This window comes from Ictalurus furcatus, chromosome 29, assembly GCF_023375685.1.
Source record: "Ictalurus furcatus strain D&B chromosome 29, Billie_1.0, whole genome shotgun sequence".
Lineage (NCBI taxonomy): Eukaryota > Metazoa > Chordata > Actinopteri > Siluriformes > Ictaluridae > Ictalurus > Ictalurus furcatus.
Genome location: NC_071283.1, coordinates 6,586,568 through 6,599,635, shown reverse-complemented (window position 1 = coordinate 6,599,635; position 13,068 = coordinate 6,586,568). Strand labels below are relative to the sequence as shown.

General features: G+C 37.0%; 1 protein-coding gene across 4 annotated transcripts in view; it reads left to right on the top strand.

The window, feature by feature from the left end:
- The first annotated feature begins 2,005 nt into the window (after positions 1-2,005).
- The window catches only part of LOC128604275 (collagen alpha-1(IX) chain-like), an 87,525-nt gene continuing 76,462 nt past the window's right edge, over positions 2,006-13,068 (top strand). For 2 of the 4 annotated variants that reach the window (XR_008385161.1, XM_053619282.1), the window contains exons 1-12: positions 2,006-3,046; positions 3,155-3,203; positions 4,162-4,206; positions 6,428-6,481; positions 6,567-6,620; positions 6,732-6,785; positions 8,532-8,603; positions 10,413-10,448; positions 10,570-10,614; positions 10,755-10,787; positions 10,955-11,101; positions 12,729-12,783. Coding sequence is in view for 3 of the 4 variants with exons in the window: in XM_053619282.1 (XP_053475257.1) it covers positions 3,009-3,046; positions 3,155-3,203; positions 4,162-4,206; positions 6,428-6,481; positions 6,567-6,620; positions 6,732-6,785; positions 8,532-8,603; positions 10,413-10,448; positions 10,570-10,614; positions 10,755-10,787; positions 10,955-11,101; positions 12,729-12,783 (682 nt within the window). In the remaining variant the exon portion in view is untranslated. Of the gene's footprint in view, positions 3,047-3,149; positions 3,204-4,161; positions 4,207-6,427; positions 6,482-6,566; positions 6,621-6,731; positions 6,786-8,531; positions 8,604-10,412; positions 10,449-10,569; positions 10,615-10,754; positions 10,788-10,954; positions 11,102-12,728; positions 12,784-13,068 lie in introns of all 4 variants that reach the window. The other 2 variants (XM_053619283.1, XM_053619284.1) reach the window with 2 other exon arrangements.

Here is a 13,068-nt window from a genome sequence, read left to right as displayed (position 1 = left end):
TCTTTTGATCATAGTATTTTAATTAGATATTACAGATCTTACTCGTGCTCCCGCTGTGTATCACTACATCTACACCGTGAGTGAGGAGCGACACAGCTTCGTTACCAACAGATCACTTCTGTTATAATAAACGACAGAAGTTACACTGTAAGTGTGCAAATACAGCATATGACGATAAACTTAAATTAAACTAAACCTCTTAAGCAACTTGCACCAGTTTCCCCTGCCCCTTGAACACAGTGGAGCATTTTGGATATAAACATAAGTTTGTGCTCGTGCATCACTGTCGTGCTTCCGTCCTACACAAACTCCACTTTGTAAAGTTTGATCTTCTACACTGTGTTTAATATAAAATGCCCCCCTGCCTTAGAAGACTTGGCAGTTGCACACTTTCTTCCTCAGTCACTTGACGATCTCGCCTCCGTCTGATGATGACTGAGGTCATGTTGGGAATAAAGGTAATGTTGACAAATAGTAAACTGAAGAAAGTCATTGTTGTTGACTCTGGGTATCTGCTAAAGCTAGCGTCATCACATTGCGTAGTATAGTATAGTATAGTATAGTATAAGTATAGTATAAGTGTATAGTATGTCATTTGGGACACAACTTTAGTATTTACTCTCTGATGCATGTTTTTGGAACAGAAGTAACACGATGAGTAAACGTACCCCGTGCTGCACGCAGACTGACTAATCAATAACGAGATTCGTTGGCAATGATTTTCATAATCGATTATCATCAATTTTATATGATTTCTAGATACCTGTTTTAAGACTAGCTCATGATTTGGATGGGGTCCCAAAGGCTCCTTTGGTGACAGTGATCTCATGGTACACAGGGGATGGCAGGGGTGTGAGGTACAGATATAAAATGATCATAAGAGGGGGAAAAGGAATGGTATTCAAAATGTGCTGAAGTTGTACAACTAGCTAACTAACAAAATAATAGCCCAGTTGTGAACTTGTTTCATTTGTTATCTAGGTTGTCACATAACAGAATGTGTTTTGTGTTTGTATTTTAAACCTTCAAGCTTAGCAAAATTCCAATGCAAGGTGTAAGTTTACTTGTGCACATTTCACAAATCTGATTACTGCTGTGGGGCTGAACTTTTAATTTTATTTTTTATCCTTGGTGTGTGTGTGTGTGTGTGTGTGCGCGTGGGTATAAGTGTTCAGTGTCTAGGAAGAATGTAATGTTTAACATAAGTATAATATCAGTGGCAGCTGCTCCCTATTAAATATGCACTTATAGGAACAGAAATCCACCTAGATTTTATGTTGTAAATAAAATGTAAAAATTTGGCAAAAGGTTTCAGTGATTGTTTCAATGACTGTTTGCAGTACTTAAAGGTCAAACACAAAATGAATTTTTTAAATCCCCCCCCCCCATAAAAGAGTAACATAGAGTATAATTAGTAATATTAGGATATAGTAATATAGGATGAACAGATGAACCAGACATCTCATCTTAGAAGCAGTCATTTTATTCAAACTTTAGTCCATGCTTTCTTTCCTAAGTAATGGGATCACAGCAAGTACTCTAAGTTACATGCGATCTGTGTGTAACCTGATGCTTGATAATGAGTGTAACTTTATTGTGAATATGCCATTGACGTCTCGATTCTGATTGGTCAGAAAGTGTTCAATTTTATTTATAACTGCACAGCTCAAATAGTATTTTGGCTGCATGTTAAATCACAGGTTTATATTAATGTGCTTGTTATAAAAATATTGTTTCTACTGTAACAACTTACACAGGTCACTACATACAGTATATACAAATGATAAACCTATGTAATTGTTGATGTGGTGTTTTCTGTGAATAGAAGTTTTAGTCCCCAGTGTCAGTATTTTGTAACAGTCAGTGCTGATGCTGTTCCTTTTAGTTTTCTAAGATTGAAAGTTTTCAAACAGATGGCTTTGCAGTTTCTTGGTAACATGACAAGCTGCATTTTTTTTTGTCTTATTAACATCGAGAGAGAGGGGGGAAAAAGAGAGGCGGTCAACTGCTATAACCTGTCATGATTTCCCCTTGAAGCAGCGTGCTCTAAGCGCGAATGCGCGAGCACCTGCTTTTCCATTGTTGACGGTAGTGACCTCTGGACACGTGCGTTTTGTTTGTTTGTCATGTCTCCTCCCTGTTCTGTCATTGGCTGGGATTTCACGTGTGTCTGTATTGCCCTCAGCTGCTAGCAGTTTAGACGCTGATCATGTCCACTTATATACCGCGCGCCTCCCAGCACACAGCGCGGAAGATTATCGTAGAGTTAGATTAGTTCGTTTAGTAGTTATAGTCACGGTCCATGTTTAGAGTTAGTTCACGCTGGATTATCCGCCCCCAGTTCCTCGTCATAGTTAATGTTTCTCGTTTTGTTTATCGACCCTGTTTTCCGTGACCACGACCTTGATTCATGTTTAACCCTGTGTTTGCCGATCGCCTGACCTTCGCCTGACCTTCGCCTGTTGTGGATTACGTTTATGCATCACGTTTTGGATTTGTCTGCCTGTCTCTCCTTCAAAATAAACACTGGTCATACTGCACTTGCATCCGTCCTATTTCCGCTCCGTCACGATACGTGACATAACCGAAGTGATAACAGGAACTAACTTGTTTAGCAGATAATCCACAATGTTAAACATGGTTATAAATGTATTAAACGTTATACTTTAATGATCATTTTAAAAATGTTTGTTGGCAAATTGCCGTGTTATAAGACAAATAAAATACATTGGGCCATGCTATTAGAGTCAGGGCGGTATTAACACATCACACCACCTCATTGTTGGTTATTTTCCTATCACAGCACACCCTGTCCTAACTAGCATTATTTACTGGGACTGTTTAGAACTAGCGTTAAAGTGACTGTTTTGCCAAACCAATTCACTTGCTTATAAACCAGTATGTATTCTCACATGTATGTGTAATCAGACTGTATTACAAATATGAAACTACTTCAAACCCATTGTAACACATTATTTCTTTCCTATTTTAGGGTTTACCTGGTGTAGATGGGCGTGATGGAATTCTTGGATTACCTGGAGTTAAGGTAGCTTTGGTTTTAACTATATGGTTTGCAGATTATATTATGGTACTTGAGTTTGGTGTCTAAAATAATTACATTAAGACTCAGGAAACTGTATTTCATACAGGGCAGCCCTGGGAAACCTGGAAACCCTGGAGCGGTTGGACTTCAAGGATTACCTGTAAGTTTCATGCATACACCCCAAAAGAGTATATACCTTTTCTGATGTTTCTCATTCTATTTTTCCCCTTTTCATACAAAATATTTAGAGATTATTTAGAATTAAAGGAGAATAGGCTGAGATATTGAGGGATAATTAGTGGGATAAGACTTTCATGTATTCTCCGCTCTAGGTGTGCAAATTTTATGGATGAACATTGTAGATACATTGATGTATTCTATATTCCGGCAAACTGTGTATGTCAGCTAAGAATAACTTTATTAAGATTCATTACTTACATTTGTAAGTAACACATCAGTTTGATTAAGTCTGTTATTCTCTGCCTGCTTGTGTTGACAACCATTACAAATTTCAATAATGAATTATGGAGTTGCTCTAATAAAACTTGCACTGTTTTTAGTCACATACTGTTTTTACTTGCATCCTACATCCTGCCTCCACTCACACATTAGTTTTACAATAAAAACCAACTTTTTAAATATATACATTTTTAGAGCTAATTCCAATGTGACAATTGAGGCAGACAGAATTCAAGAGACTTGGAATAAGTGCAAGCTATTTTGTAGTAAAAACTGATATCAGTAAAGATGTAGTCTGGTGATGTTAAGAGATGCAACAAAATGCCATCTTAATACCGTTTTAAGGTTATTTAAACTTGCCCCAGTATCTGTGTTTAGTTGGAAATGGGGAATATTGGATACATATCCAAATATGGTTTAAAATATATGGTTGAATGCAAAACATTACCCAGAAATAAAAGCAGACATTCTGCAGTCTAGCTTCAATTCCTTTTTTGACATTTTATCTCCTGAACATTTTTTAAACAATTTATTATAAAAACTAATGAGCCAGTTTTACTTTAATAGGAGAGTGGGATTTGTTTATGATGTGACAGAATGAAGAGATTGATTTAACCTTTGTAAATCTACAGTATTGTTGATGCCATACGTTTCTGTAGGGCTTACCTGGTGTTACAGGATCAAAGGGAGCTGCTGGTGAAAAGGTGAGACGCTCTATGGATTAATGTTATTTAGGACTAAGTAAATATGTTACAATCGAAGAAGTTCTTTTAACGTTCAAAGTGTTTATTAGGGCCTGAACAACGCTGGTGCAAGGCCCTATTGGATCTGTATTATTATTATTATTATTATTATTATTATTATTATTATTTTCTCAAATGAATTGCATTTTAAAGGGCCTAAACATACCGGAAAACTCAAGAAACACTTCCAGACATGTCAGAACCGTTGAAAACTTACATCTGAGAGGGGTTCCAGAATTGAGTGTGCTAAAATGGCTTGATAGCGCCACTCACAAAATTTCAACGATGTGCGCTACGTTTCACCTACATGTACGAAATTCAGTAAACCTGTGCAACATGTCAATATGTACAAAAATGTCGCTTGAACCCATGCCCTAAACTGAAGATATCTACATGCCAATAATCAGTTGTAGTCATAGCGCCACCTACTGGCAACAAACATTTCCAGGCCACCTATTTTAATGAACTCCTCCTAGAGATTTCATCCGAACAGCATCTTATTCAGTCAGTGTAATCTAAACACCTTGGCGATGCTAAATTGCGAAGCTTTTAAGTTTTTGTTGAAGGGCATGTCCGTGGTGGCCTGACAATTTTTGATATGAAACGAATCACATTTTTGAGGCCTAAACATGCTAGAAAACTCAAGAAACATTGCATACCCCTCAACAGTGGAGAACATTCACATCTGAAACAGGTGTTAGAATTGAATGTGGCAAAATGGCTCGATAGTGCCACCTACAAAATTTCAACGATTAGGGTCTCACGCTACGTTTCCCCTACATGTATGAAATTTGGTAGTCCTGTGTAATCTGCCAATACATACAAAAAAGTCTCTTGAACCCTGCTGTAAACTCAACAGGAAGTCAGCCATTTTAACTTTTCTCTTCAATTTTTGCTCAGATTTTGCCATTTCCAGGCCTCGTACTTTAATAAACTCCTCCTAGAGATTTCATCAGCTCGACCTCATATTTGGTCAGTCTCATCGAAAGGCCTTGCCAATGCTAAATTGTGAAGATTGAGTTTTTGCTGCATGGTGTGGATGTGGCGGTCTCACAAATTTCGATATTTCGCCATGAAACAGGAAATTATTATAACGCAAACATAATGTCCATTCTGCTCCAAATTTCACATGTTTGATAAACGTCCCAGCCTGAAGACACATACATGCCAATGTTCAGTTATTCAATTAAATTCAATCTGAATGGTCTAATTTTGTGATTGTGCTGGGGGATATCCATTTGCCATAAATCCTTCTGTAACTACTGTTTTAATCCTAACACTCTAAATGCACAGAAAACACTTTTTGGAAAGCATGAAGGCCGTTAAGAGAACATTGCCAATTGCTTCAGCTACTCTTAAATTTTTCACTGCAATGAAATATTTCAGAAGAGAATAAAAATACGAGTGAATTTTTGCTTTTTGCAGTGTCAGTGTGGCAGAATTATATCTGACAGAATTTGATATTTTATATTTATAAAAACACCATTCTTATTTGCAGTTACTTGCAAAATGTAACTGCTGTCCAACACTTCCAGTGCCAGCAGACTTGGCTGTATCATGACCAAAGTGAATTCAGTTCAATTCAGAGTATCACACACATTACATTCGCTATATTTTTGTTCCCTGTAACAGTAGAAAAAATCATGGAGCTCCTGGCTATGTTGCATGGCCCTCAGGGGTTCATCTGACCCCACTTTGAGAAACTATGGTTTAGGCCCCAACCACCAGCGAAGGGGGAGATGGATGGGACAAATGACAAAAAATTTCCATCCCAATAAAATCTAACATTAAAAGAATGATCAAATGACATTACATGCACAACTTTTTATCATCGTGAGAACGCTTTCAAAGAAGTATGTCCTTATAAGGGCATTTCTTTTACTTTATGATAAGAATGGTAAATGTCTGCTGACTTTGTGTGAACCTTTAAATAACATTAGCCAAATCTCTGGAAGTGTTCCCCATTCTCTACAATCAAAGGTTCTTTAAACAGTGGTGCATGATGTCCCTTATATTGAAAAATGTGTGTCCTGTATTTCTCTCTCCATGTAGCGGGATATTGTAGTAAATTGTTGTGATTCTGCAATCCTGCTCTCCAGCCATTTTGTGTTTTCACATTTTAAGCACAATACTTTGTTTAAAAAATGTGATTGCATTTAACAAATGTGATTTTTAATTGTAGGGCAATGCTGGACAGCTAGGCCTTAAGGGAACTATGGGATCTGCTGGAAAACCTGTAAGTTGGTCATAACCTGTTTAATGTCACAGCAGATAAATATGCTGCAAAGCTAATCAGACTCAGATTTCATGCTTCTAATCAGGGAGAACGTGGAGAACAGGGAGAAGTTGGACCTGTAGGCCCTATTGGTGGACTGGTGAGTGCTAACCTCCTTCCTATTTGGGCATATCAGTAGTGTTCTGTTTCAAATTATTATGATTATTATTATACTTTTGCTTATGTTATTATACCTTTTGCTTATGTTTAGGGAGATAGAGGTGAGTCAGGGCCACCTGGACCTATGGGGAACCCAGGAGCCAGAGTAAGTAGTGTGTGCGCATGCGTGTCTGTAACCTTTTGTGACTACTAGTTTCCCTTAATAGGTTTTGATTGCCTTAACATTTTGAACTTCACAAGGACATTTGGACACGAGATGTTTTTGTTTGGGTTTTTACATTATTTATTTATTTATTATTTTTTTTTATAGCTCTTTTGCAAAATTTAGTTTAGTTGGTCACTTATCTGTGAAGAGAAAGTCATCCCTAATCTTTATGAGCACCCATTACTAAAGACCCCCATACCTATCCAATGATGGCCAGAAATAGGTCCAACGTGCTTAAGACATTTTAGTCTTGTACAATGTAACAACAATGTAAGCATCCTTACATAATCTAACAATGGCATGACTTTTTAGTGCCATTGATTATGCTTCTGGTTATTATACATGGGTTTTTTTTTTGTTGTTGTGTTTTTGTTTTTTTTTAACCATTTTCTTCTAATTTAACATGAAATGCATAATTATTTAATTTAGATGAATAATCAGAAGTGCAGAAAATCCACTATTTTGGTGGAAAACAATTGTCTATGGTAGCATTCTACTGTAATTTTGAGTTTACGATTCCACTGGTTACAGAGGTAGGGCTAGTAGAAATCTGGGGGGAAAGCCTACTTTATTCATGCATTTTGTGAACAGATTTAATATAAGCATAACAAATAATAAAAATTAACAATTTTACAGTAATTAGGTTTACGATTGACCTACAATAGCTTATGCTTGTCAATAAAGTTTAAAATGTTAATACATTTGATATTAGCAACAGTGACGCATGATCTATCACAGGGTTCTTCAAATGTGCAGAGTTTAGCTCCAACTTCTAAACTTACCTGTCTGTAATTTTCTAGTAATCCTGAAGACCTTCGTTAGCTTGTTCAGGTGTGTATGATTAGCATTGGAGCTAAACTCTGCAGGACAGTGGACCGCAAGTGGCAGATTTGAAGGATCCTGATCTATCATGTTGGTACAGGTGTACAGTTGGTATGCTTGAATAGAGTTTATCCAAATATGGAATTGCAGTGTTGAGTTGTGTGTTTTACAGAGGAACAGTCTCATAAACACAGCTGTGGTGGTGTTTGTCCTGTGGAAAAAGCAGTAAGTGACTTCTGAGCTGAGTGTCACTTACTGCTTTTATCACAGGATTGACTACAGCTCCAATTCAAATTTACTGAACCTGCACTGATAATACAATAATAGCTAATTCTCAGCTAATACAAATTAAACACATTTGCAGGGAGAAAGTCTTCATTCTCACAAAAAGTGAAGAAATATGTGACCATTTTTGAAAATGGATTCGGAAGAAAATGTGCACAATCCACTGCTAAGACAGAGAGAATTTACTCACTTATCATCCTACTAGTAAAACACTGGCTAAAATTATACCAGTAAAACTTTCCTTTATAAGAATCCTCCACTCATGTCATACAGATGGGACAAAAACATCAAAGACATGCTTGTCAGAAATTAATTAAATGATCAGCCTAAGACTAACTATGGTGCTTTTGCATGTAACCATTCACCAGGTTCCACTTGATCTTTTATTTATTTTTTTTAAATACAGCCACCATAATTACAGGCTGTAAGCAATTGTTTTGTCACTCATCATGTCATGACATCATCTCAGATTACTCCCGCCGAAGAGTAATATTACAATATATGTATCATATATTAACAATAGATTCAATCAATATGTTATCAGTATATTATCAATATTAATATTAACATTGTTTGCAGGGCTTTAAAGGTGATCTTGGTCTGCCTGGTCTTCCTGGATCCCCAGGCTTACTTGGAGAGAAAGGCGACAGGGTAAGGGCATTAAAAAAAAAAAACGAAAAAAAAAACCTATTTCAGAAAATAATTTGTATTCCACTTTGATATTCCAGTAAAAGGTGTCATTTGCAAGGATAGAAGTGATAATTATGTAATACTCACCCAGAATAGTGTAAAGGACATGATCTAGCTAATTTAGCTATAATGGTTAAATTTCTTCTTTTATGCACACACATGCAAACACACACAGTGTGTGATTGGCCATAACATTAAAACCACCTCTCAAGGGGTGGGATATATTTGGCAGCAAGTGACCAGTCCGTTCTTGAAGTTGATGTGCTGGAAGCAGGAGGAATGAGCAAGCATAAGGATCTGAGCAACCTTGAAAAGGGCCAAATTGTGATGGCTAGATGACTGGGTCAGATCATCTCCAAAACGGCAGGTCTTATGAGGGGTACCCAGCATGCAGTGTTAATGCCAACGAAAAGTGGTCCAAGGAAGGACAACAGGGTCTTTAGAGTTGCTAATTACAATGAAACAACACAGGTGAGGCTGATTGAAACATTTGACCTACTTTGGCTGCTGGGAAGTGTAGTCCAGTGCTGCTTTTGGCATAACCATGACAGAAACAGATGAGATGTCTCTTAGTTGATCAGGGTGCTTTGGAGCACTACCTCACTTTTCCTCTAACCTCTCTCATCAACAAGGTGTTTCCATCCACAGAATCGTCACTCATAGGATGTTTTTTTTTTTTTTTGGCACCATTCTGTGTAAACACTAGACACTTGTCACTTGGGTGAAATTCCCAGGAGATCACACGTTTCTGAAATACTCAAACTAGCCCATATGGTACCAACATCCATGCCACAATCAAAGTACCAGAGATCACACTTTTTCTTCATTCTGATGTTTGATGTGAACATTACCTGAAACTCTTGACCTGTATCAGCATGAATTTTTGCATTGTGCTGCAGCCACATGAGTAGCTTATTAGCTAACTGCACATGAATGTGCAGGTATACAGGTGTGCCTAATAAATTGAATGTGAGTCTCTCACTCACACACACATACCATTTAAACCACCTGTTGCCGTCTCTACCCCAGTTAAGCGACACACACACCCTGTCCACATGATGTGTTAAAAAAAAAAAAAAAAAAAAAAAAAAAAGTGATTCATCAGACCAGGCCACCTTCTTTCATCGCTCCATGGTCCAGTTCTGATGCTCACGTGCCCATTGTAGGCGCTTTCGGCAGTGCACAGGGGTCAGCATGGGCACTCTGACCAGTCTGCAGCTACTCAGCCACATATGCAGTAAGTTGTGATGCATCTTAGGTTCTGACACCTTTCTATCATTGCTGGCATTAACCTTTTCAGCAATCTGTGCTACAGTAATTCTATCTTCTACCCTTTCTTGGACAACTTTTTGTAGGTACTGTCCACCGCATACCAGGATCACCCCACAAGACCTGCTGTTTTGGAGATGCTCTGACCCAATTGTCTAGCCATCACAGTTTGGCCCTTGACAAAGTGGTTCAGATCCTGTTCACTTGCTATCTAATATATCCCACACCTTGGCAGGGGCCACTGTAATGAGATAATCAATGTTATTTTAAAGAGTGGGTTTTTTTTTTTTTTGGTGTGTGTGTGTGTATAATATAAAATTTTTTTTTTTACAAATCTGCCTGAAGAAATAAACTCTATCACATCACTGAAGAACGGAAACAATGTAATGTAGAAGTCATATATGCATGGACATTTAATGAATATATTCGTTCTTTTCAAAGGTGTTCTTTATCTATTTGTGAAAATAATCTTTTTATTACTTTGTATGAATAATGTATCAGGGGGACCCTGGAGAATTCGGATCTAAAGGAGGAAAGGTGAAGCTTTGATTTATAGATATTATGGATATCAACCTGCATCAGCTAGTAACACCATATGTGTCAGCATGCCTACTGGTTTGTAACTGAAAGTAATGTTTTGGTAACATCTTTATTCTAGGGAGAACAAGGTGCAGAGGGAACCCCTGGAGACAAAGGAAATGTTGTAAGTTGAATAAATTGGACATGTAGTATTCTAAAAGGTGGATATGTATTATTGGATATGTACTATTCTAAAAGGTTCCAATATAAAAAACAATTATATTCTTTTTAATGTTTATTCTATTTTGTGTCCTGTCCATTTAGGGGGAGCCTGGAGAGCCTGGATCTACTGGAGCAGTATGTTTTGGATTTATTATGTTGAGCCATAGTGCTCATGGTTTTATGAAGGCTTACATTAACTATATTGAAACAAAGTTATTTACTATTTTTATTCTGAGGATTGTGTTATTGTTAAGGGTGGGCCATTTGTTGTATTCTAATGCAATTAAAAAAATTGTTTTCAGACTGGTAATCCAGGAGAACCAGGGAACAGAGGCCCTGAGGGTGCCCGTGGGCAGCCTGGCATCGATGGACCCTCTGGTAGTCCTGGACCCCGTGGTGTACAGGGGAACAGAGGAGCTCCAGGTCCTCGTGGTTCTCAGGGCCCAGCAGTGAGTCAAATATTAGAGCATTTAAATAGGGTTGTTACATTTGCAAAGACTTGTAAACAGAATCCAGTGACTTAAAACCTGCCAAAAGTATGCAGGTACAAAGTGTTGCCATCATTTACAATCGGTAAAATGTGTTTTTGTATGTTTGGGAAACGAGTATTATTCCCAAAATAACCATAGACTTTAGCTATTTTGTTTGGGGCTCCCAAGTGGTGCAACAGAACAGCATTTACCCTGTCGTCAGGAAATTGTCAGGAGATTTTCAAGCCCAAAAATCAAAACCTGTGGTGCTACAGCTTTAATATGAACCTTTTTAGACAAGAACCATTATTTGAATATTGGAATCTTTTACTTAATAATTTGTAAGCCAGCCAAAGGTATTATCAAATAGTGCAATATTAGATAAGTGATGCAATAAAATATATTCACAATTTGAAAGTTTTTGATGGGTCCAAAAAAGAGTAACACAGAATGAAATCTTGATCACTTCTTGGTATGGCAGGTGAAAACACAGAACTCTGTTGTGCACCAAAACAATCATGTTGATGGTGATCATGTCATATATTTACATTCATACAGTTAGTCAATGTAGCATTAATATAAAGTGCAGGATTTGTTTTAACATTTCCAGCTGTATAAATCAACAACAATACAAGTATCACTGATAATCTTCACAATGATGCCTCTTTAAAACATTCTCTTCAAAGCAGAGTAAAACCTAACATGAGTTATCAGATTTTTTTACGTTCCTGTTTGATTTATTTAAGAAATGTATTCAGTGCTATTGTGAAAAGGTCATTGCAGCTTGAATGTAATAATGGGTTGCACCTCTTTTAGCAGCTTCCTATAATGGTATATTCTTCTTTGCAAAACTGCTTTAAGTCTGTTATACTGGTAGGTTTTTAACAGTGAAGTGCATGTGACTGATCCTGCCTCTGGACTTGCCTTAGACCACTCCAAAATATAGTTTTTGTTTCTTTTCAGCCATTCAGACATGGACTTGCTTTTGTGTTTAGGATCATTCTTATTGCATATTTCACTCCAGTTAACAATATCATTTTCTGATATAGAGCAGGTATGGTTCCGTTATTAACAATAAGTATGCAGTATGCAAGTCATTTCCAAAATACAGATCCAGTTCCATTTTGTTCAGTTCGATTTATTTTGTGGACAGATTTAAATGGGTGAGTATGCCTAAGTGAGTCTTATAAAACAAGAACATATGAACTCAGAAATTAAATTATTTCTGAATTGGAGAAAGGCTACACAAACACTGGCAATGTGTATCTTGATGTAATGGTCAGTAAATGAATTGTCAGGGGGATGTTCTAAATGTAACCTGTCTCAGTGTAATTGTTAATGAGTAGTTGTTTTAGTGCAATATCACTTGTAATGTCATATGTTCAAATTATTTATATAATTTTTGTAATGTATGTGCACATTGTGTATTTGTTGGTGTCAGGATTTGTGACATAGTCTGACTCCTACCAATGCCCTAAAAGCACATTATTTTTTAGTGGAATGTACAGTATGTCTTTTATTTGTATATTTTATACCTAGTTTCAGAGGTGTACCTATTTTTATCTGTCAAATAAAAAGCTGGCAGTCATGAAGTGTCTGTTTACAGGGGAAAGGACCAGGTGATCAGCACATCAAACAAGTTTGTATGCGAGTAATGCAGGGTAAGTGTGGAGAAGATAAAAGATAAAAACGCTCCTTTATTTATACAAACTTTGTTGATCAGAACTTTTCAGGCATGAATGAAGACGCAGAATTTTCTATATATCTGCATATATATGACCTAACACATCGTATTTTCTTAGAAATTAGAGTTGGTTGTTTTCAATCAATGACGTGTAATAGTCTGCGAGGTCATAATGGAACCCAGAGTAAGCAACTAAAGGCATCTCTCTCTTTTTTTTTTTTAAAATCTCATTTGTTTAATTGGGTTCTCTTTATCTAGTTTT